The 24405-nt window shown below is 42.4% G+C and overlaps 1 protein-coding gene across 4 annotated transcripts in view; it reads right to left on the bottom strand.

The window, feature by feature from the left end:
- The window catches only part of ARMH3 (armadillo like helical domain containing 3), a 197961-nt gene that overhangs the window by 130082 nt on the left and 43474 nt on the right, over positions 1–24405 (bottom strand). For all 4 annotated transcript variants that reach the window (XM_032179424.2, XM_032179415.2, XM_058436068.1 and 1 more), the window contains 5 exons: positions 22450–22508; positions 20682–20747; positions 18813–18882; positions 17386–17446; positions 1233–1321 (listed from right to left, as the gene is read on the bottom strand). In XM_032179424.2, coding sequence (XP_032035315.1) covers positions 1233–1321; positions 17386–17446; positions 18813–18882; positions 20682–20747; positions 22450–22508 — 345 coding nt within the window. The remainder of the gene's footprint in view (positions 1–1232; positions 1322–17385; positions 17447–18812; positions 18883–20681; positions 20748–22449; positions 22509–24405) is intronic.

The raw sequence follows: 24405 nt of genomic DNA, 5'->3' as shown, positions 1-24405 counted from the left end.
TCCTTTATATTAAAAGGAGGTGTTGCTACCTAAGAAATTCTACCGTTGGTCATTTCCATCTCTTTTGATCTCTCTTTAACTCTCCTGACATTCTTCCAATCTCAAACTCTCACACAATCATACTCTCCTCTCCTAAAATATCAAAATGCCACTATTGCCACTTAGTGTTATTCTCCTACTCCCCCTTTACCACCATAGGCAGTAACTGCAAAAACTTGCTAATCCATTAATTAAAGATCTCTACTTCCCATTATGGAGGACTAAATTTAGAAAGCCAAATTGGGTTGGGAGGAAATCATGTGTCACAACAAGTGAGATGAATTCCATGGAAGGGGGCTGGGTTACTGGCCTGTTTCTTATAAAGCCTCTGACACTAACACACCCTATTCTGCTGAAAATACAGAGCAGCTCTCCCATGGGTGGGCAACCTTTCATCACTGGAATCATCTGGAGAAGATTTTATTGTACCATCAGGTCTCAAAAGCCACAGGACCTAGCAGCAAGCAACTGCCAAGACAAGGCAACATGTCTCCTCTGCTTTCCTGAAACCTCCAATTTAGTCACACAAAAGAAAGGGGTGGCAAGCCAGCATTAATTGTACCCTTAGAGAAGAGCCACTTCCCCCCTGCAGGGGTAGCAGTGACTTTACTGGGCTACCAAATGGTTACAAAGACAAAAGTAAACACTATAATTTGCTGTTTTGTCTCTGGCACAGGGGGAGTGGTACAAGTGACACTGTCTGTAAACAGTAATAATGCCAGATGTAACACAAAGAACAGGATTCCCGCATCTCCCCACCCCGTCCCCATCCCTCCATCTCTCCCTATGACATTCCTGAGGAAACATACAGAAGCCTCCCTATAGTCCATATGTGGCTACCAAATGAAACCGAGTGAGAACCCAAGTTTGTACAGACTCCTCCTACCTCATTCTTACTCAAAGGAAGATTTACTGGAACACAAGAAATACTCAATTGTTTTTACCAGTTGACAAAAAATATAGGAAGGGGAAGGAACAAGGGACAAAGTAAAGAATAGACATGTGACACACCCAGGTCTGGATTCGAAAAAAGCTAAAATGTAAAAAAAAAAAAAAGACAAAAAGAGTAACTGAAAATAAAGGCATCCTAAACAAACCAAAAGGTTAAAAAACAAAAAAATCCATCTTGAGCCCAGGCCTAGGGGCTCATAAAAGGTATAGGAAAAGAAGATGAATTCAACAGAGAAAGTTACCTGACCAGAGCTCCCGCCAGGTGTAATGCAGGCGTACCCGACATTTCTTCTGGTAGCAGAGCAGTTTGTGTACTACCTGGATGCAGCGTCTGTAACAGGGAAAGCAAAAAATGAGGGTAAGCCTGAGAATATAGTGCAACTCACCACAGATCCCTTCTTAGTGAGCCAGCTTTGCTAAGGCCACTAAAGACCCTGGATATGAATATGTATACATGCAAAAAAATACATAAAACTTCTGGCCGGGCACAGTGGCTCACACCTGTAACCCCAGCAATTTAGGAGGCCAAGGCAGGTAGATCATTTGAGGCTAGGAGTTCAAGACCAGCCTGGCCAACATGGCAAAACCCCGTCTCTACTAAAAGTACAAAAAAAAGCCTGGCATGGTGGCACACGCCTGTAATCCCAGCACTTTGAGAGGCCGAGGCAGGCAGATCACAAGGTCAGGAGTTTGAGACCAGCTTGGCCAATATGGTGAAACCCCATCTCTACTAAAAATACAAAAATTAGCTGGGTGTGGTGGCGTGCACCTGTAGTCCCAGCTACTCGGTTGAGGCAGAAGAATCACTTGAACCCAGGAGGTGGAGGTTGCAGTGAGCCGAGATCGCGCCACTGCACTCCAGCCTGGGCAACAGAGCAAGAATACATCTTAAAAAAATAAATAAATAAATAGGCTGGGCACGGTGGCTCACACCTATAATCTCAGCACTTTAGGAGGCCGAGGTGGGCGGATCACGAGGTCAGGAGATCAAGACCATCCTGGCTAACAAGGTGAAACCCCGTCTCTACTAAAAATATACAAAAAATTAGCCCAGTGTGGTGGCGGGTGCCTGTAGTCCCAGCTATTCGGGTAGGGCGGAGGGGTGGCTGAGGCAGGAGAATGGCATGAACCCGGGAGGCAGAGCTTGCTGTGAGCCAAGATCGCGCCACTGTGCTCCAGCCTGGGTGAGAGAGTGAGACTCCGTCTCAAAAAAAAAAAAAAAAAAAAAAAAGCCAGGTGTGGCGGCATATGCCTGTAGTCCCAGCTACTCAGGAGGCTGAGGCAGGAGAATCGCTTGAACCTGGGAAGCAAAGGTTGCAGTGAACCAAGATCGTGCCACTGTACTCCAGCCTGGGCGACAGGGCAAGACTGTCTCCAAAAAAAAAAAAGAACTTCTGCCTTCTTGCAGTAGATTAATCAATCTCTCACTCTCTCTTTTTCTCTCTCTCTCACACACACACACACACGCAATCACACAATCACATACTGCTTGTGCTACCCATTCCCCTTATCAATGGGAAAAGGGTGCTATAACTACTTAGAAGTCAATAATCAATTAGGCGCCATTGACATCTTTCCCTTGAGTACCTTTCCAGGGAAAAAGGATAAACCAGTGGATCACAATTAAATTATTCCACTCAAAGTGGTATAGTGACATGGAATGCAAAAACACAAAATTAAAGACCTTAACTCTCTATATCTATCTGAATGTGGTTTTTATTTAAATTAAATTTTTAATTAAATATATAATTATGATACCAGTCTTACTTATAAATAAAATCTATAAAAAAATTAGCTGGGCATGGTGGCACATGCCTATAGTCCCAGCCACCCTGTAGGCATGTGCCACCATACCCAGCTAATTTTTTTTGTACTTTTAGTACAGATAGGTTTCACCTTGTTGGCCAGGTTGGTCTAGAACTCCTGGCCTCAAGTGATCCACCTGCCTCGGCCTCCCTAAGTTCTGGGATTACAGGCACGAGCCACCGTGCTCAGCCAGAAGTTCTGTTTCTTTTTCTTTCTTTTCTTTTCTTTTTTTTTTTTGCTGCAAACTGTAAAATTTAAATTCTATTTACATTAAAAGTTAAACTTAAAAATGCAGTTTGTCAGTTGTGCTAACCACCTTTCAAGTGCTCAGTAGCTACATGTGGCTAATGGCTACTATAGTGAACACAAAAAAATATAGAACTTTTCTATTATCACAAAAGTTTCTACTGGACAGCATTCTGCTAGATCACTGGAATATTCAGGGTTATTCACATCTCAACGACATATATGTTTCTGAGAGTATTTCCAAATAAGCAGTTAGTAGCTTGAGGTTAAGATAAATGATATTTTTAAAAATTATAAACCTACCAAAAACATTTTTTTCATCTCTGACTGAGAAAGGATTTTGAAAGGTTAAAAAGCCAGATGAAATTATAAAGGTAAATACTGATGAAATTTACTTCCTAAAAATACAAATATTTTGTTTAATAAAAAAAATTTCAATGATTAAAATTAAATGGCAAACAACATGGGAAATTACATTTGCAATAAATGATATAATAGAGTTACTATGTTTAATATATAGAAGTTTATATACATAGTTGATAAAAACAGTGTCCTTTGCTATAGTCTGAATGTTTGTCCTCTCTCAATCTCATGTTGAAACGTAATAGCAAATGTAATATTACTAAAAGGCAGGGCCTTTAAGAGGTGACTGAGTCATGAGGGCTCTGCCCTCAGGAGTAGATTAATCCACCCATGGGTTAATGGATTAATGGGTTATCATGAGAGTGGGTTAGTTATCATGAGAGTAAATCTGTTATATAAGCCAGTCTGGCTTTCTCTCCTGAGCCCCCTCACCATACAATATCTTGCACCACCTCGGGACTCTACAGTGTCCCCATCAGCAAGAAGATCCTCACCCAGATGTAGCCCCTAGAACTTGGACTTCCTAGTCTTCAGAACTGTGAGACTAAATAAATTTCTTTTCTCTATAAATTTTTCAGTCTTAGGTATTCAGTTATAGCAACAGCAAACAGACTAAGACAACCTCGAACAACAAAGACAGGCCAAGGAAACAGTCAACAAATTCCTCCATCTCCCAAAAAAGGGGAACAGGGAAAGCCAACATTTTTCTATAATGTTCAACTTCATTTTTAAAAGGCATATTAAAACATGATTCTACTTTTGCATATCAAATGAACATAGATTTCATGCTTACAAAGAAACAGCATTCATAAAAGAAAACTGGAAACAACTATGGAAAGAACATTTGATGCCAGGAGAAGAGCAAGTAAATCATTACACACATGTTCCAGATTGACATCTGTCCCCCAAAATTCATATGGTGAATTATAAATACACATCAGTTCCTCTAGCTAGTGTCTCTGGCTCTCACTTCACAGAGGGAAGTTAATAGTAGAGAAATTAGAACCCTCGAAGAATACTGGTAAAAATAAAAATAGTACAACCATTTTGGAAAAGTTTGGAGTTTCTCAAAATGTTAGATACAGAGCTACCACATAACCCAGCAATTCCGCTACTAGGTGTATACAAAAGAAAAACACAAACAGGCTAGGTGCAGTGGCTCACATCTGTAATCCCAACACTTTGGGAGGCCAAGGCAGGAGGATCACTTGAAGCCAGAAATTTCAGACCAGCCTGAGAAACAAAGCAGAATCCCATGTCTACAAAAATTAAAAACTAAAAAAATTAGGCCAGGCGCAGTAGCTCATGCCTTGTAATCCCAGCACTTTGGGAGGCCAAGGTGGGTGGATCATGAAGTCAGGAGTTCAAGACCAGCCTGCCCAACATGGTGAAACCTCGTCTCTACTAAAAATACAAAAAATTAGCCTGGCGTGGTGGCGGGCGCCTGTAATCCCAGCTACTCAGGAGGCTGAGGCAGAGAATTGCTTGAACCCGGGAGATGGAAGTTGCAGTGAGCCAAGATCACGCCATTGCACTCCAGCCTGGGCAACAAAGTGAGACTCCATCTCAAAAACTAAAATAAAATAAAATAAAATAAAATTAAAATAAAATAAAATAAAATAAAATAAAAATAAATAAAAATTTTAAAATTAGCTGGGTGCAGTGGCATGCACCTATAGTCCCAGCTACTCAGAAGGTTGAAACAGGAGGATCACTTGAGCTCTGGAGTTTGAAGCTATAATTGCACCACTGCACCCCAGCCCAGGTAACAGAGTAACACTCTGTCTCTAAAAAAAATAAAAATAAAACAAAATATATGTCCACACAAAAACTGGTATACAAACAGTCATGGTGGCATTCATAATAGCCAAAAAGTCTAAACAACCCAAATGTCTATCAATTAGTGAATGAATAAACACAATGATGTGGTATTCTATACAATGAAATATTAACCATAAAGAGGAATGGCTACGACATGGATGAATATGGAAAATATTACGCTAAATTAAAGAAGTCAGTAGTAAAAATCCACAGATTCTATTATTTCATTTATATAAAATGTCCAGAATAGGCAAATACATAGAGACAAAAAGTAGATTTTTTAATTTTTGTAGACCTGGGTTATCTAGGCCTGAGGGAGAGGACAGAGCAAGAAATACGGAGAGTAACTACTACTGGGTACAGGATTTCTTTATGCAAGAGTCGATTGAAAATGGTCTAAAATTAGTTCATGGTAATTGTTGCACAATTCTGTAAATATATTTTAAAAACACTAAATTGTATAATTTAAAGCTGCTTAAAAAAAAACTCTGTGGCCTACGTTTTCCAAATATTTGTCAAGATATGCAAGTTACAGCTTTCACAGCAATGTTCATTTCATATATTCTATAACTAGGTATGCTTGGATTCTTGATTAAGCCATTAAATGTCCACTTTAATAGCCTGTGTTAGGTGGATAAATTGATACTCTTCATTTGAGAGGATTAGCTTTTATATTTCCTATTTTCAACTTAAATTCACAAATTCAACATTCAATTAACTAAGATCTCAGCCCTTAGAATCCCTCGTGTATAGAGGTTTCTAAATGGCCTAAAATGCAATGTCTTAACTAAATTCAGATTCTAAGTCTCACTTTGTCATATCCTCGCTACCCTAAAAGTACTTAAATTATGACTTTTTTAGTTAAGGGAGGGTTTGGTCAGCCACAGGCCCAGGGCTTGGACTGCACCCCTCTGGAACTCCACGCTCATCACACAAACCAAAAGGTTCAGAAGAAACTGTCAGACCTACCCTTTTCATTCATTCATTCAACAAATCTTGACTGTATACCAACTGAATGCTACTGCTTAAGTCTTATTATAACTAAGTTATAAAGTTCCTAGAAAACTGAACCTAGGTAAACTGCTAGTTTCAGGTAAATGAAACTGGCTCCTCCTTTTGTCTTTTGGGGGTTTTGTTTTGTTTTTGTTTTTGAGATAAAGTCTCACTCTGTCACACAGGCTGGAGTGCAGTGGCATGATCTCGGCTCAGTGCAACCTCTGCCTCCCGGGTTCAAGTGATTCTCATGCCTCAGCCTCCCAAGTAGCTGGAATTACAGATGTCTGCTACCATGCCTGGCTGATTTTTGTATTTTTAGTGGAGATGGGGTTTTACCATGTTGGCCAGGCTGGTCTCAAACTCCCAACCTCAGGTGATCTGCCCACCTCAGCCTCCCAAAGTGCTAGGATTACAGGCGTGAGCCACCGTGCCCAGCCTGAGACTCTTTTAAGTTCTATGGCTATAACCCGAGACAAAGAATATCCTAAGACCCCACTGACTTTAGCAGACACCACATTAATCTGTGGGATATCAATCTGACAGCTCATGGAATCAAGCTAAAATAGGGGTAGCTACTACTATAAAGACACATGCACATGTATGTTCATTGCAGCACTATTCACAATAGCTAAGACATGGAACCAACCCAAATGCCCATCAATGATAGACTGGATAAAGAAAATGTGGTACACATACACCATGAAATACTATGCAGCCAGAAAAAGGAATGAGATCATGTCCTTTGCAGTGACATGGATGAAGCTGGAAGCCATCATCCCCAGCAAACTAACACAAGAACAGAAAACCAAACACTGCATGCTCTCACTCTTAAGTGGGAGCTGAACATTGAGAACATATAGACACAGAGAGGGGAACAACACACACTAGGGCGTGTTGGGGGGTGGGGGGGGTGAGGGGAGGGAACTCAGAGGATGCATCAATAGGCCATGGCACGTGTATACCTATGTAACAAACCTGCACATTCTGCACATGTAATCGTTTTTTTGTTTTTTTAAGAAGAAATAATGAAGAAAAAGAAAAAGATAAAAAATAGGGGTAGCTAATTTCTTGGGCCTCTTAGCAGAGGAGAAAAGAAGAAAGTAGAAAAAACACTACTAACCTCTCTCTGCAGAATGAGAGCCAGAGACACCAGGTAGAGGAATTAAAATGCTTAACAACTGGCTGGGCTTGGTGGCTCACACCTGTAATCCTAGCATTTTGGGAGGCTGAGGCAGTAGGATTGCTTGAGGCCAAGAGTTCAAGACCAACCTGGCCAACATAGTGAGAGCCCATCTTAAAAATAAAAAAATAAAACAAACAAAATGCCTAAAAACGTACCAAGGATACAAGTGAATTGAACTAAATTTATAAGTTAAAGTCTTAAAATTACTCTTCTCCAGATATTTTCATAGTACTCCAAATAATAAGCCTCCATTGCTACCTTATTAGCTTATTCTACTTGCTCCGTTATTCACATCTCTCTCTGTTCTTCTCACTCCCTAAGTGGTCTTGCAGGAGCCTCTCAGACAGAATTTAGTAAAAACTATTTAAACAGTACTCTCTTAAAAGACTTCGGTACAGGCCGGGCATGGTGGCTCACACCTGTCATCCCAGCACTTTGGGAGGTAGAGGCGGGTGGATCACGAGGTCAGGAGATCGAGATCATCCTGGCTAGCGTGGTGAAACCCTGTCTCTATTAAAAAATACAAAAAATTAGCTGGGCGTGGTGGTGGGTGACTGTAGTCCCAGCTACTCAGGAGGCTGAGGCAGGAGAATGGCGTGAACCCAGGAGGTGGAGCTTGCAGTGAGCCAAGATCGCACCACTGCACTCCAGCCTGGGCAACAGAGCGAGACTCTATCTCAAAAAAAAAAAAAAAAAAAAAAAACAAAGACTGGGGTACCTTCAGCAGTGATATTAAAAATATTTTACAGGCCGGGTATAGTGGCTCACACCTGTAATCCCAGCACTTTGGGAAGCCAAGGTGGGTGGATCACCTGAAGTCAGGAGTTTGAGACCAACCTAGCAACATGGTGAAATGCCATCTCTACCAAAAAAAACACAAAAATTGGCCAGGAGTGGTTGTGCAGGCCTGTAATCCCAACTACTTGGGAGGCTGAGGCACGAGAATTGCTTGAACCCGGGAGGCAGAGGTTACAGTGAGCTGAGATTGCACCATTGCACTCCAGCCTAGATGCCAGAGTAAGACTCTGTCTCAAAAAAAGAAAAAAACAAATATTTTACAAACCGTACAGAAAAATAATCTATAAATCAATATATACATGGAAAAATTTTAAGTCATTCCCTTTTATTCTCTAATAAACTAACCTTGTGATATTGTAAAAAGGGTCCCCAACACCCAGGCCACGGACCAGTACTGGTTAGAAACCAGGCTGCACAGCAGGAGGTGAGTGGCAGGTGAGCAAGGGAAGCTTCATCTGTATTTACAGCTGCTCCCCATGGTTTGCATTACCACCTGAACTCTGCCTCCTGTCAGATCAGTGGCAGCATTAGATTCTCATAGGAGCACAAACCCTATTGTGAACTGCACATGAAAGGGATCTAGGTTGTGGCTCCTTATGATAATCTAATGCCTGATGATCTGTCACTGTCTGCCATCACCCCCAGACAGGACCATCTAATTGCAGGAAAACAAGCTTAAGGCTCCCACTGATTCTACATTATGGTGAGTTACAGAATTATTTCATTATATATTACAGTGTAATAATAACAGAAATAAAATACACAATAAATGTTATGCACTTGGATCATCTCGAAACCATCACTGCCCCCAGGTCTGTGAAAAAAATTGTCTTCCATGAAACTGGTTCCTGGTGCCAAAAAGGTTGGGGACCACTGTTGTAAAATATATATTTGGTCTTCAACCCTGTTTCCTGACATACAACTCCTAAAATCCTTAGAATCTCCAAAGTGATGTCTTTTTGTATGTTGAGGTGACTGACGGCTGGCCTCCCCTAGGTAGCTTTAGAATGAGGGTTGGTCACCGGGGAGACCAAGGCATGATTAGCGAGTTGGGCTTTCAGCCCTAGCCCTGACTTCCAGGGAGAGAAGAGGGGCTGAAGGTTAAGTTGATTACCAATGGCCAATGGTTTTTATTTTATTTTATTTATTTTTTGAGACAAGGTCTCACTCTGTCACCTAGGCTGGAATGCAGTGGTGCAATCACGGCTCACCGCAGCCTTGACCTCCACGGCTCAAACCATCCTCCCTCCTCAGCCTCCTAAGTAGCTGGGACTATAGGCACACACTACCACACCTGACTAATTTTTGTAGAGACAAGGTTGCTCAGGCTGGGCTCAAGTGATCCATCTACCTCAGCCTCCCAAAGTGCTAGGATTACAGGCATGAACCATGGCCAGCCAATGGTTTAATCAAACATGCCTACATAATGAAATCTCCATAAGAAACCAAAAGGACAGGGTTTGGAGAGCTTCTGGATAGCTAAACACATGGAGGCCTACAGGAAGGCGAACAAGAATTCATCTGCGTGCCGGGAGGTTGGCACACCCCAACTCCAAGGGGTCAGAAGCTCCTGGGCTCCAGACTCTTTCAGACCTCACCCTATGTATCTCTTCATCTGACTGTTTATATGTTTCTTTAAAATATTCTTTGTAATAAACTGGTAAATGTGTTTCCCTGAATTCTGTGAGCCACTCTAGCAAATTAATCAAACCTAAGGAGGAGGTTGTAGGAACCCCAATTTATAGCCGGTCCATCAGAAGCACAGGCAAAATAACCTTGGGCTTCTGATTGGCATTGAAAGCCGGAGGTAGTCTTAGGGACTGAGCCCTAAACCCATGGGATCTGAAACTACCTCCAGGTAGACAGTGTCAGAATTGAAATACAGTACACCCGGCTGGTATCTGCTACAGAATTGATTGCTTGCTTGGTGGGTAGGGAGTAAACCCTCCCCACATTTGGTCATGGAAGTCTTCTGTGTTGATTGTTGTTGCTGAGTGAGAAAACAGAAAAAACACTGTTTTTTTACACTCATAAACCTGTACCAAAATTGCTTACCAAGTGATATAAGTTGCAATATAAATCATCCTAATTGTTTCCAAATAATTTGCTGATTTTTAGAAATTGTGATGTGATCCTGTTTGATACAGTTGTCACTTAATGATGCCCTTGTTTGAGCATGATTTGCCTTAACAATCTACAAACTCGTCTGTCAATTTTCCCATGAAATTGAGAGTCATGAGGTCCCTGGTGCTAACGGCTTTGTTGCAGCCAGCAAATGTGACTAGATGCTGCCCATACATGACTACCTAGGCACACACAGTACATTCCTGAATGCCAGCACCTCTCATATGGCCTGGATCTGGACGGCCTGTATTTGGCCCCCTTTGATAACGCCATCCCACCAACACCGAGCCACTCCAGAGCAGCAGTGAGATGCGACCTACATCCCCAACCCCTGCGGCCACCTATCCACATCCACTCCAGCACTGCTCCTAGGCTCTGTTCCTGTCTCCACAGTCACCAACAGGTGACATCATTAGCCTTGTGGTTTCAATAATTTATACTATTCATCAAGCAGAATGAAAATTTTAACCACTGCTGTGGCCTTAAAAATACATATATACTGGAGGCTGGGCACAGTGGCTCACGCCTGTAATCCTAACACTTTGGGAGGACGAGGCAGGTCGATCACGAGGTCAGGAGTTCAAGACCAGCCTGGCCAAGACGGTGAAACCCCATCTCTATTAAAAATACAAAAATTAGCCAGGCGTGGTGGTGCTTGCCTATAATCCCAGCTACTCGAGAGGCTAAGGCAGAGAATTGCTTGAACCTGGGAGGTGGAGGTTGCAGTGAGCTGAAATCGCACCACTGCACTCTATCCTGGGCAACAGAGCCCGGCCGCCCCGTCTGGGAAGAAATGAGGAGCACCTCTGCCCGGCCGCCCCGTCTGGGAAGAAGTGAGGAGCACCTCTGCCCGGCCGCCCCATCTGGGAAGAAGTGAGGAGCGTCTCTGCCTGGCCGCCCGGTCTGGGAAGTGAGGAGCGCCTCTGCCCGGCCGCCCCGTCTGGGATGTGGGGAGCGCCTCTGCCCGACCGCCCCGTCTGGGAGGTCTACCACGGAGGCCAGAAGCAATGTGGGGGCTGGACGTGGTGGCTCACGCCTGTGGTCCCGGCACTCTGGGGGGCCGAGGCGGGTTGATCACTTCGGGCTAGGAGTTCGAGACCAGTCTGGCCAACATGGCGAAACATATGAAAAATACAACAGACAAACCATCCAACCAACTCAGTGACAACAAAACAGGTCTACCCTGGAGTCATACTCTAATTTTTTCTATTTTCCTCCCTTTCTGATCCTTTATCCCACTTTCTTTTTCTTCCTCTTCCTTCTCCTTCTTCGTCAAATAGAGGATTGAGTTATTATCACTGATCCATATAAAGTCCCTCTCTCATTTATTTTAATTCCCACTCCCCATTTCTATTCCCCGTCTTCCCATGTGCAACCTTCCTAATATGTTTGATACGCATCTTTTTGTTTGTATGTATTTTTAGAAAATGTTTATTGTTTTTGTGTGCAAAAAAAAATTAAAAAAAAGAATGTTTAGCTATAATGGGAATGAATCTCAAAGTTTCTTGAATAAATGACAAGAAGAAAAAAATATATATATACACACACACTCATATATGTGTACATATATATGAATATATGTATATGTGTATATACATATATGTATATGCGCATATATATGTATACACACACATATATACGTATATATATGTGTGTGTATACATATATACTTGTATATACATATATATACAGATCCCATGGGTTTATATATACACATATATACACATATATACATATATATACAGATCCCACGGGTTTACATACATACACATATATACGTATACATATATATAATACGTATATACGTATATATATACACACACATATATACACACACATATATACGTATATGTGTATATATATACACACACATATATACGTATATGTGTATATATATACACACACACACATATATACGTATATATGTATATATACATACATGTATGTGTATATGTGTGTTTATATATACTGGAGGCCAGGCATAGTGGCTCATGCCTGTAAATCCCAACATTTTGGGAGGGTGAGGCAGGAGGATCACTTGAGGCCAGGAGTTCAAGACCAGCCTAGGCAACACAGCAAGACTCCCACCTCTACAAAAAATATAAAAATAGCCAGGCATGGTGGTGCAAGCCTGCAGTCCTAGTTACTCATGAGACTGAGGTGGGAGGATTGCTTTAGCCCAGGAGTTCCAAGTTAGAGTGAGCCATAATCATGCCACTGCATTACATCCTGGATGACAAAGCAAGACCCTGCCTCTAAAAAAAAATTACACACATAGGCCGGGTGCGGTGGCTCACTCCTGTAATCCCAGCACTTTGGAAGGCCGAGGCAGATGGGTCACCGGAGGTCAGGAGTTCAAGACCATCCTGGCCAACATGGTGAAACCCTGTCTCTACTAAAAATACAAAAAATTAGCCAGGTGAGGTGGTGGGCACCTGTAATCCCAGCTACTCAGGAAGCTGAGGCATGAGAATCATTTGAATCTGGGAAGCAGAGGTTGCAGTGAGCTAAGATCGTGCCACTGCACTCCAGCCTGGCGACACAGAGACTCTGTCTCAAAAAAATATAAAAATAAATAAAATACACACACACACAAACACACACACACATATGTATGTACTGGCAGAATGACTCTAAATTTAGTGCTTCTTGTGGGGATTCTTTCATGCTTGTAGCAATTTCCTATTTCAACACAAAATGAGTTCCACTTTCTCCTGAAATCTTCTTGTAGGACCCACTGAAGTCCGTACCTTTCTTCTGATGCCTACCTACAGGTTTGGAAATATGTAACTTAAGAAGAGTCCAAGATTTCCATGTAAGAGTAACTTAAAGGAAAACTTACTCCCCCAGAGACTATATCCCCTCACTCCCCAATCCTGTGGTGGCAGTGAGAGTGGCGGCAAGAATCAAGGAGTACAGCTAGGAGGTGAAAGTAATTGGTTCAGTTTTGCTACCTCTTAACTGCTCCAGGCAAGACCTTTCTTTTTTTTTTTTTCTTCAGTATAAGCACCTTCCACCATCATTACCCACAGCATTCACACACAGATGTGAAATTGTTTCATTTCTGACTCAGATTCTGGCTTTGAGTATTAAGTCTTTCCAAACTCCATATTTCTTCATATTTCACTAGGAAGATTATAAACTTATCTGAAATGGCAGAAATTCATTTTGCTTTCAATTTCTCATTTTGCTGTATACTGCCGAAAAGGGGTACATAATGAGAAGGGAGAGCAGCAGCCTGGCCTGCTGCCCAGCCGGAAGCAGGAAGTTCACCCAAAAGGACTTGATGCTCCAAATTCTAAAAACTGGAAAGGGAGCTAGAAGCGGGAGAAGGAAGATCTGGAAACATGCCCATGGGTAGTAATGAAGAAAGTGAATTCAGCCTGAGGGTGGGACCTTCTGCCCAGTCTCTGTCAACTTGATGCCTCGTTATCTTCTCCATCTTCCCTAACCCCAGGGCAGTAAATTAAGGAGCAGGTGGAAAAAGCACCTAAGAAAGCAAGGCAAGATAAAAACTCTTTTGAGGATGAAGTTATGAACTAGGGCGAGGAGGGCGTTAGAACATTTGGGGAGACCAGGTTCATTGGCTAGAAATGTGGGGGGTTGGGTGAACAGATAATATACCTGTAACTTTACAGTAATGAACATACAATCTTATCATATCAGCCCCACCTTCAACTGTTCCTCATCATCCACTTAATCTTGGGCAAGCTTTTTTTCTACCTCTTATCCTCCCTCCATGCACTCTACACTCTAACCACCTGGAATTATGCTCTATTCTCCAAACATACCACATTTTCAAGCCTCCAAGCACCTAAACATGCTGGTCCCCTACCTGGTATGTCCTTCCCTGACTCCTCCACACAGAAAATCCCTAGAGTTTCTTCATGACTCAGGTCAAATGCAACCTTGCGATATCTTCTCTAATGCTCCAGCCAGCATAGTCACTCTATACAAATCTTTCCTCCAACACTTGTCACAGACATGATTAAGAGAACAGCCTCCGGGGTCAGACAGTCATGAATTTTAACCTTAGTTATGCAGCTTACTAGCTGTGCAACTGTGGTACCAGCCTGCAAGATGGACCCCAACCTGGTATTCACACACTCATATAGTCCCTTTCCACACTGTATCAGGGTTGGTCTGTGTGACCATTAGAAATGATATGTTACTTGAGATTAGGTTATAAATCATACTACGGCTTCCATCCTGGGCTCTCGCTCCCCTTCTCTTTCTCTCTTAGATTAATTGCTTTGGGGAAAGACAGCTGCCATGCCTACCAACCCTACGGAGAGACTCACGTGGTGAAGAACTGAGGCTTACCAACAACCATTAGGTGAGCCTGAAAGCAGATTTTTGAGCCCCAGTAGAACCTCAGATGCTTGCTGCCCCAACTCACCTGGCCATCATCTTATTTTAATAAAGTTTAAGCCTTAAGATTTTAATTCTTTGCCACTTCTGCATTCTTCTCTTTAAAACTCAAGAACACCTGTGCCACGTTAATGTGATCCTCAAGTATGCATATTACCTTTATTCCTTAAAAAGCATCCTTTTGAGAGGCCCTATGCCAAAACTATCCAGTTAAATTTCTCCTAGATTCCTGAACCACAGAAACTGTGAGGTGATAAATGTTTGTTTTAAACCACTATGTCTGGGGTAGTTTGTTACACAGCAGTAGATAACTAATACACCTGGGAAGGTAACAGTTCAGAATTTATAGTAAGAAAATTTGGGTTCAAATCCAGGCAATGATGCTTACTAACAGAGTAACCCTGGGCAAAGTAATTAATCTCCTGAGCCTCAGCTTCCTTTCTTGTAAAATGAAAAAATTGAAACTACAGTAATACATGTTACAAAGTAAATAGCACATCCTAAAACTAGGATATAAAATAATTGAGCCAGAAATAAAGTATATAGCAAAAACAAATCTAAACCCTAAGATAATGAAGTTCAGGGACCCCAGCTAAAATAAGCTGAACACTCATCTGTTAAGTGTTATAAAAAGCAGCTGTTCATGGTCTTTGACTTGAAATAAAGGATCAGACTTACTTCTAAACACCCAAAAGGTATGGAAAAATCCAAACTGTAACCAACTTACCTAAAAGTAAAATTTATATCATTATTTCAGACCTATGAAAGCAAGACTATATAGTTTATAAGCAATCTAAGAAGCTGGAAGGTTGGACGCAGTGGCTCACACCTGTAATCCCAGCACTTTGGGAAGCCAAGGCAGGCAGATCATCTAAGGTCAGGAGTTCTAGACCAGCCTGGCCAACATGGTGAAACCCTGTCTCTACTAAAAAATACAAAAATTAGCCAACATGGTGGTGGCGCGACTGTAGTCCCAGCTACTCGGGAAGCTGAGGCAGGCGAATCACTTGAATCCGGGAGGCAGAGGTTGCAGTGAGCTGAGATCATGCCACTGCACTCCAGCCTGGGCAATAGAGTAAGACTCCATCTCAAAAAAAAAAAAAAAAAAAGCAAGCTAGAGGTCTACTCTATTTAGACTGAAATCCTTTATGCCTCCCTAGATCCCAGGCCTGGCACTGCAATGGGGTTTACTCAGTTTGCTGTTCACCAAATTACTCTCTTGCCCAAAAAATGGAGGTAGCAATTCTGATGTCACACTCACTTCAGATATTTTATAAGGACTAAAGATAATATATGTATTTGAGATGACATTAATGTGGCACAGCTGTTCTTGGATGTTAAAGAGAAGAATGTAGGAGTGGCAAAGGAGAAAGAAAACTCTTAAGGTTTAAACTTTATTAAAATATGATGATGGCTACGTGTAATGGCACACACCTGTAGTCCCAGCTACTTTGGGAGGCTGAGGTGGGAGGACTGCTTGAGCCTAGGAGTTGAAGACCAGCCTGGGCAACACAGTGAGGCCCTGTCACAAAGTAAAAATAAAATATGATGATTCTGAGTTGCCTCCAGTTGTGCTCATTATAAAGAATTGTGATGGTCGGCCAGGTGTGGTGGCTCATGCCTGTAGTCCCAGCACACTGGGAGGCTGAAGTGGGCGGATCACCTGAAGTCAGGAGTTAGAGACCAGCCTGGCAAAGATGGTGAAACCCCATCTCTAGTAAACATACAAAAATTAGCCGGGCATGGTGGTGTGCACCTATAATCCCAGCTACTTGGGAGACTGAGGCAGAAGAATCACTTGAACCTGGGAAGTAGAGGTTGCAGTGAGCCGAGATCATGCCACTGCACTCCAGCCTAGGCAACACAGTGAGACTGTCTCAAAAAACAAAAAACAAAAACAAAAACAAAAAACTGTGATGGTCAATCAGATCTCCTCAGGAGGCAGGAATCTCATGGCCAGGCCACTGGAGACATAATCTGCCCAGCTAATAGGGCTCCAGCTAGGCTGTCAGGACAATGTAGGCTAAGAATGGATCAGAAGCACTCTCTCTCTAAATTCATCCTACCTAATGCTAAAGCTCAGAGACAACTAAGTGGTCTGCTGGTATTGCATATCTTTAATTACAACAGCCCCCTGCGATCACTATATTCATGTGTTGGCTCCCTCTTCATGCAGTGTGCCTAGAAGTGATCATGCAGATATGTGCAGAATCCACATTGTGGTTTGTGCTTATTACCTCTTCCGAAAAGATGTACAGATCCAGGCCAGAAAATGTTCCCTAACACTTCTCCACATGCAAATGTGTTTTTCTTGAAGTATACACAGACCATGAATTTTCTTTTCTTTCTTTTTTTTTTTGAGACAGTCTCACTCTGCCGCCCAGGCTGGAGTGCAGTGGCACAATCTCAGCCCACTGCAAGCTCCGCCTCCTGGGTTCACACCATTCTCCTGCCTCAGCCTTCCAAGTAGCCCACCACTGCGCCCAGATAATTTTTTGTATTTTTAGTAGAGACGAGGTTTCACCGTGGTCTCGATCTCCTGACCTTGTGATCCGCCCGCCTCGGCCTCCCAAGATGCTGGTATTACAGGCGTGAGCCACCACGCCTGGCCTACACAGACCATGAATTTTCTAACATTCAATTCTTTAAAATAGATTTGTACACATTAAATGAACCATGGTACTTACATATAGAGATCCATAGGAAACTCCTTCATCATGTGTGTTACAATAAACTCTACCATCAGGTCTGAAAGGGGAATAGAGAAAAACTGGATCAATTACAATGGAATTCATTTCTTGCCTTTGAGTTGGAAAAAAAGCTTCTGAGTACACCTTGCACTCACACTGAACGGCATCCACTAACCACATCTTTATTCATATACACTTATTTTATATAACGCTCTTTGTGTAACACTGTTCACCACCTGCCACTTGTAAAGTAATAAGAAATTATTTCACTCGCCGACCTCCAGAAGGATACCCTAACCTGCCAATAAATTCAGATAAATGGAAAATTTCATTGTATAGATATTTCATCCCATGGCATTAATGCAGACCGCCAAAGGGAAATCATATCCTGAGACTAGACAATGAGGCAAGCTCAGAGAAGAAATTATGGATCACATTTGTGTAACCAGAGACTCAGCTCTAAAGCTATGTCAGTCAATCTCATCTTACTATCATGCTCAGTTGGACAGATATTGACTGAAATGGGCTGTGGGGCTTTGAGTCAATAGAGGCTTATTATATAGCCTTAATTACTGTTTCTAAAATTAGGTAGATTTAGAAACTGGGGGTGAATATCCAAGTGAAATGGGATTAAGAATTCAGCTAATTCCCTGAGGAAAATGCAGAATTCTGGACAGACAAAATTACCCAAGATATAGACCCCTGTCAACTCAGTCAGCCTCATCTCAGTTTAATTTACTCAGGGGAAGTTTCATATAGGTGAACCATGAACTTCAAGCCTCCTGGCCAGCTGGCACATCAATTCGAACCAAAAAAGGATGGGAAGAATTTGAAATCTTTTTTTTTTTGAGATGCAGTATCGCCCTGGCTGGAGTGCAATGCCGCGATCTTGGCTCACTGCAACCTCTGCCTCCCAGGTTCAAGCGATTCCCCTGCCTCAGCCTCCTGAGTAGCTGGGATTATGGGCGCCTGCCACCACGCCCAGCTAATTTTTGTATTTTCAGTACAGATAGGTTTTCACCATGTTGGCCAGGCTGGTCTCAAACTCCTGACCTCAAGTGATCCACCCACCTCAGCCTCCCAAAGTGCTGGGATTACAGGCATGAGCCACTGTGCTCAACCTGAAATCTTGATCAAGAGTAAGATATTTTACAAATGTAAATCATGTATCAAGTTTAGACATAGCCATTTGTCTCCCCAGAATGACTTTTTTCTTTGAACGACAGGACCCTTTTATTGACCACTCTATAACTGGGGTTGCTTTACCAAACACAACAATAAACATGGTTTCTTAGGCCAGGGAAAAAACACAACTAATAATTTATTTGCGGAAGAAGCACATCAAACAGGTTCTACTCTTCATCTTCATCATGAAAGCCTATCACTGTCACAGAACAATGTCAATGTTGATGATACTCACTCACCCAGTACTGCACATACTAAAGGACGGCAGGGAAGATTCTTGTCTGCTGCCTTCTTCCTATGTCTCATAGGCTTCACACACAAAAAAATGAAGAAAGGAAATTAGTAGACACTGGCACTGACATCCAGTGGCCCATCATCATGTTCCTTGTGCAAATAAAATCACTATTACAGGGATACTTCCTTTTCTTTCCCTTTTTCGCATGGTGGGAGAGGAACGGGGTAGCATGGGGTGAAGTGGGAAAGGGAGGACTTGTGAATGCTTCAGTTATCAATGCACACCTGTTACAAAATTACAATTCACAACCTCAAAGGGCACTAGAGAATACTAAAATGGGAAAACTGTTGGTTTTACTTTGCTTTTAGTTATATAAATGGCATTACTAATGACAAAAGAGGTACACTGGTATTTTTCTTTGACAATAAATAATAATAATAAAAATAGAGGAAATGATGGTGAAGCAGCAACAGTAGTAGTTGCAAAAAAATAAAGTAAGTTTTACATCTAAACCTCAATGTAATTTTTTTTTTTTGAGACGGAGTCTCGCTCTGTTGCCCAGGCTGGAGTGCAGTGGCACGATCTCGGCTCACTGCAAGCTCCATCTCCTGGATTAATGCCATTCTCCTGACTCAGCCTCTTGAGTAGCTGGGACTACAGGTGCCTGCCACCACACCCGGCTAATTTTTTGTACTTTTAGTAGAAATGGGGTTTCATCCTGTTAGCCAGGATGGTCTCAATCTCCTGACCTGTGATCCCACCTCGGCCTCCCAAAGTGTTGGGATTACAGGTATGAGCCACCAAGCCCAGCCCTCAATGTGATATTTTTTAACATATCTCCAAGCTTTAAGAAATTCCCTGATCCAGGCCGGGCGCGGTGGCTCAAGCCTGTAATCCCAGCACTTTGGGAGGCCGAGGCGGGCGGATCACGAGGTCAGGAGATCGAGACCATCCTGGCTAACACGGTGAAACCCCGTCTCTACTAAAAAATACAAAAAAATTAGCCGGGCATGTTGGCGGGCGCCTGTAGTCCCAGCTACTCGGGAGGCTGAGGCAGGAGAATGGCGTGAACCCAGGAGGCGGAGCTTGCAGTGAGCCGAGATGCGCCACTGCACTCCAGCCTGGGGGAGCAAGACCCCGTCTCAAAAAAAAAAAAAAAAAAAAAAAAGAAATTCCCTGATCCTCCATATTCTATTTGTCCACTTCTCAGATGAACAAATCTGAGCAGCAGCTAGTCTTAGCCAATCAAAAATTATACTACATTTTGAAAACAAAAGGCTTAGAACGATTTCCTTGCTGAAACCTGTATTATTGAAATCCAGTATCAGGCCAGGCATGGTGGCTCACACCTGTAATCTCAGCACTTTGGGAGGCCAAGGCGGGTGGATCATCTGAGGTCAGGAGCTGGAGACCAGCCTGGCCAACATGGTGAAACCCCGTCTGTAATGAAAATACACAAATTAGCCGAGCGTGGTGGGGGGCACCTGTAATCCCAGCTACTCAGGAGGCTGAGGCAGAAGAAGTGCTTGAGCCCAAGAGGCAGAGGTTGCAGTGAGCAGAGATCACACCATTGCACTCCAGCCTGGGAGAGAGAGAGAGAGAGAGACTCTGTCTCAAAAACAAAAAAAAAAAAAAAAGAAATCCAGCATCATTGCCACGCTTGTGAATCTTCCAAAACTCTCGAATAAGAAACAGCTCCATGACACACAAAAACCCCAACAACAAGCATGGGTCTGTTGAACAGCCGTCATGCAAAGCCCTTTGGCAAAACTTTCCACCCACATTTGTTCTAGTAGGATCAATTTCACCCCAACCCTGCCAACATACAAAAAATTTCCTCTAAGAAAAGACAAGAAGCAAAAGAAACACCTACCATTCTATGTAAGTTTACTCGAAAATTCATGTTGTCATCATGCAAAAATGCATTGGCATATTGATCCTAATAAAAATATAGAGAAAAAGTAAGAAGTGAGAGCTATATTTAAGAAACTGTAATCTATCGCACTTCGTACAAATCCTTGGACTTTAAGAACTACTTTCAAGGATCATCTGGACAGCTAATAGGATAAGCCTAGAGCCTTATGTCAAACCCTACTTAAGCCATGAGATTTTTCTTCAGTATAATTTCCCAGTGTATCTCTAACTGGTCAAAAATTTCCAAGCAAAAACAATAAAAATTAAGATGCAGGGACTTAAGACAGATGCTGAGAGGAATGAGAGTAATCTGTTTTCCTATTCCCTCTTCCGTCCCATCTGCCCAAGGAGCTGGCTCTGTTTGTGATAGCTTCAGGTTTTCATAGGGGCTGCAGGATTCACGCGCAGGCTCCACATGAGGGTTTAGGAGCAAGAAGAAAAATCTGTGCTCTGCTGGGAATGGGTTCAACCCAACAGAAGCAAACTGCTACACAGGCAGCGTGGAAGCAGGCAAGACCCTGTCTATTCCGGGCTTTCCTGAAGACTGATGGAAAATCAAAAACCTCTTACCATGGATTAGTAATAAACATCCCTTGGCCCTTTCCCAATACCTTTTCTGAAGATCTGACAAGCCTACAGACTCCAATTACAAGGAACTGTTACAATTTGTGAAAAACAACTCCTTTAAAGATTTTCTTAGAAAGATTTTTGAAAAGCAATTATACCAGGCCCACTGCTAATAAGCAGCTCTTCTATAATCAGCCACCCCTAATCTTGTGAAAAGGAGGTCATCTTTCCATAGAGAACATGAAGAGAGAGAGACTGAGGAGATCTCTACTTCATGTGGACTACCTTCACCATTTTTCTTAAGAGAGAAAAGAGCAGAGTGGGGAATAGTAAAGGGGGAGGTTGAAGCTATAAATTTAGCTCTAAACTCACTCAAGTTCTGCCATGCCTGTGTGTCACCAAGATACATGGTGAGTTTGAACCTAATTAGTCCAACCAAAAGTGGCTTCTTAAAAAGCCAAAGTACCCCTTCCTTTTTCCCCTCAGCTCTTGTTCCTCGGCAAACTGCAATTACTGAGTTTCCAATTCCCCTCTTTGGCTTTACTATCAACCCCTTCACCCCATCACAGGAAACCTGAGCTCCTTTTTTATTTTTATTTTTTAAACTGCTCCACTGCCGGGCATGGTGGCTTACGCCTGTAATCCCAGCACTTTGGGAGGCCGAGATGGGTGGATCACCTGAGGTCAGGAGTTTGAGACCAGCCTGGCCAACATGGCAAAACCCCGTCTCTACTAAAATTACAAAAATCAGCCGGGCGAGGTGGCGCTGCCTGTAATCCCAGCTACTAGGGGGGCCGAGGCAGGAGGATCGCTTGAACCTGGGAGGCGGAGGTTGCAGTGAGCCGAGATCATGCCACTGCACTCCAGCCTGGACAACAGAGTGATACTCTGTCTCAAAACAAACAAACAAACAAACAAACTGCTCCACAGTTTAAAAACAGAGAGCTAAACAGCGTGGAATCAGACAAGACCCTGTCTATCCATGGCGTCATCAAAGACTACACTCTAGTGGGAGAAGACAGATAATACAAAGGGGGAAGATTTTCTCTCCTAAACTTTAGGACCCTAAATGTCATGAGATAGTAATGGGGTGAGGGGAGGCAGGGAAAGACAGCACTTTGTAAAAGACTGCCTAATAGCAGAAGGCTGGTGAGACCTACCTCTGCAATACATGTAAGGATAATCAGACAGAGTTTGCCACTGTGAAGCCTGTGTTCATCTGTAAAGAAAAAAGAAACTCTTCTCTGTAAATCATCCAGACTTACATCATCTGTTTCAATACAGAACAAGGACGTATATCATAAAAGGAAACATTCACACTTTCTTTTCCCACAAAATCCATAAATGAAAATCAAGGTACTACTATAGTAATTCTTCCTTCTCTCCTAGGCAAAAGAATTCCCCCAGAAGATTTATTTTTTTAATATCCTGGTAGTCTGTTAAATGGCTAACCACCTTCCTGAGAGCCATCTAACTCATAATGGTTCCTATTGTCATGGCTCAAATCGTGGCCAGTACTCTCACATCAGCCCTTTGCTGATAGAACTTGAATAGTCAGGTCCATTTCCTTTTCCACCCTCTCATCTGCCAGCTCTAAGCACCACCTACCACAAAATCTAGAAAGATTTCATGACTGCTCACAGCAAACTGGCAATGAAATAAAAAAGAAATTAACTGGAGACTAGGGTCCAGCCCACGCTTCTCCTTGCAATTGTATACTTATGCCCTAGAAAGCTGTGAACTCTTGATCATTTTTCTTCCTGTCAAAGTTACTCATTCAACAAATATTTACTTAGCACTACTATGTGACAGGCACTGCGCAAGGCACTAGAGATATAGCACTGAACAAAACAGACAAAGGTCCCTGGTCTCTCACAACTCCCATTCTAGTTATTAAAAAAGAAGAAGGCAACCTCCAATAGCAGGGCTCTAAGCCCACACACAAAAGGACAAAAAAGAGCTAATCCATTACTGCCAAGTACGAGAATCCATCAAGCTTACTTTACTTTCCAGAAACTCTGTGGGTGAAGGAGTGAAAAAGAAGTAAGAAGAGGATCATGCCAGCATAGCCAAAACAGACAAATGGCTCATGATTTTCAAATTAGCTTCAACAGGCCCCAGAATGAAGTCCAATCTAGAAAGAAGACCTCTTAATGGATTAGAGTGCTGCAGAAGTTAGCTATTACTATTTACCCTGACATTGACCTGCTTCTTTGTCAAAAATGGGATCTACCAATTAAAACCTGATAATTAGATGGCATAATGGGGATTACAGTCCACAAATATACTCACCTCTCCTCAGAGATAGGCAATGCAAAGAGAGTAATGGTGACAATCCCTATCTGACACTCCCTGTAGCTTCATCAAAGCCCCGATATAGCCAAAAAGTAATGCCCTTGCCTCCGGAAAACTAGATTCACGACTCTTCTACCCACCTTTAGCCACAGTTTCTATGGCATTATCCTCCCAAAAACTGATAAGCAACTCCCACAGAAAAGCCTGCAGCTATCTCTCCACTTAAGATATTTTTTTTAATTTTAAAATTAAAGTGTTTATGAATACAAAACTAAGGCCTATTTCATTATAGACAGTCGTTTTTTTTTATTATTATTATACTTTAGGTTTTAGGGTACATGTGCACAATGTGCAGGTTTGTTACATATGTATCCATGTGCCATGTTGGTGTGCTGCACCCATTAACGTCATTTAGCATTAGGTATATCTCCTAATGCTGTCCCTCCCCCCTCCCCCCACCCCACAACAGTCCCCGGAGTGTGATGCTCCCCTTCCTGTGTCCATGTGTTCTCACTGTTCAATTCCCACCTATGAGTGAGAACATGCGGTGTTTGGTTTTTTGTCCTTGCGATAGTTTACTGAGAATGATGGTTTCCAGTTTCCTCCATGTCCCTACAAAGGACATGAACTCATCATTTTTTATGGCTGCATAGTATTCCATGGTGTATATGTGCCACATTTTCTTAATCCAGTCTATCATTGTTGGACATTTGGGTTGGTTCCAAGTCTTTGCTATTGTGAATAGTGCCACAATAAACATATGTGTGCATGTGTCTTTATAGCAGCATGATTTATAGTCCTTTGGGTATATACCCAGTAAT

The sequence above is a fragment of the Hylobates moloch genome, unplaced genomic scaffold, assembly GCF_009828535.3.
Source record: "Hylobates moloch isolate HMO894 unplaced genomic scaffold, HMol_V3 SCAFFOLD_3, whole genome shotgun sequence".
NCBI classification, from domain to species: Eukaryota; Metazoa; Chordata; class Mammalia; order Primates; family Hylobatidae; genus Hylobates; species Hylobates moloch.
This window is presented reverse-complemented; position numbering and strand designations above follow the sequence as displayed.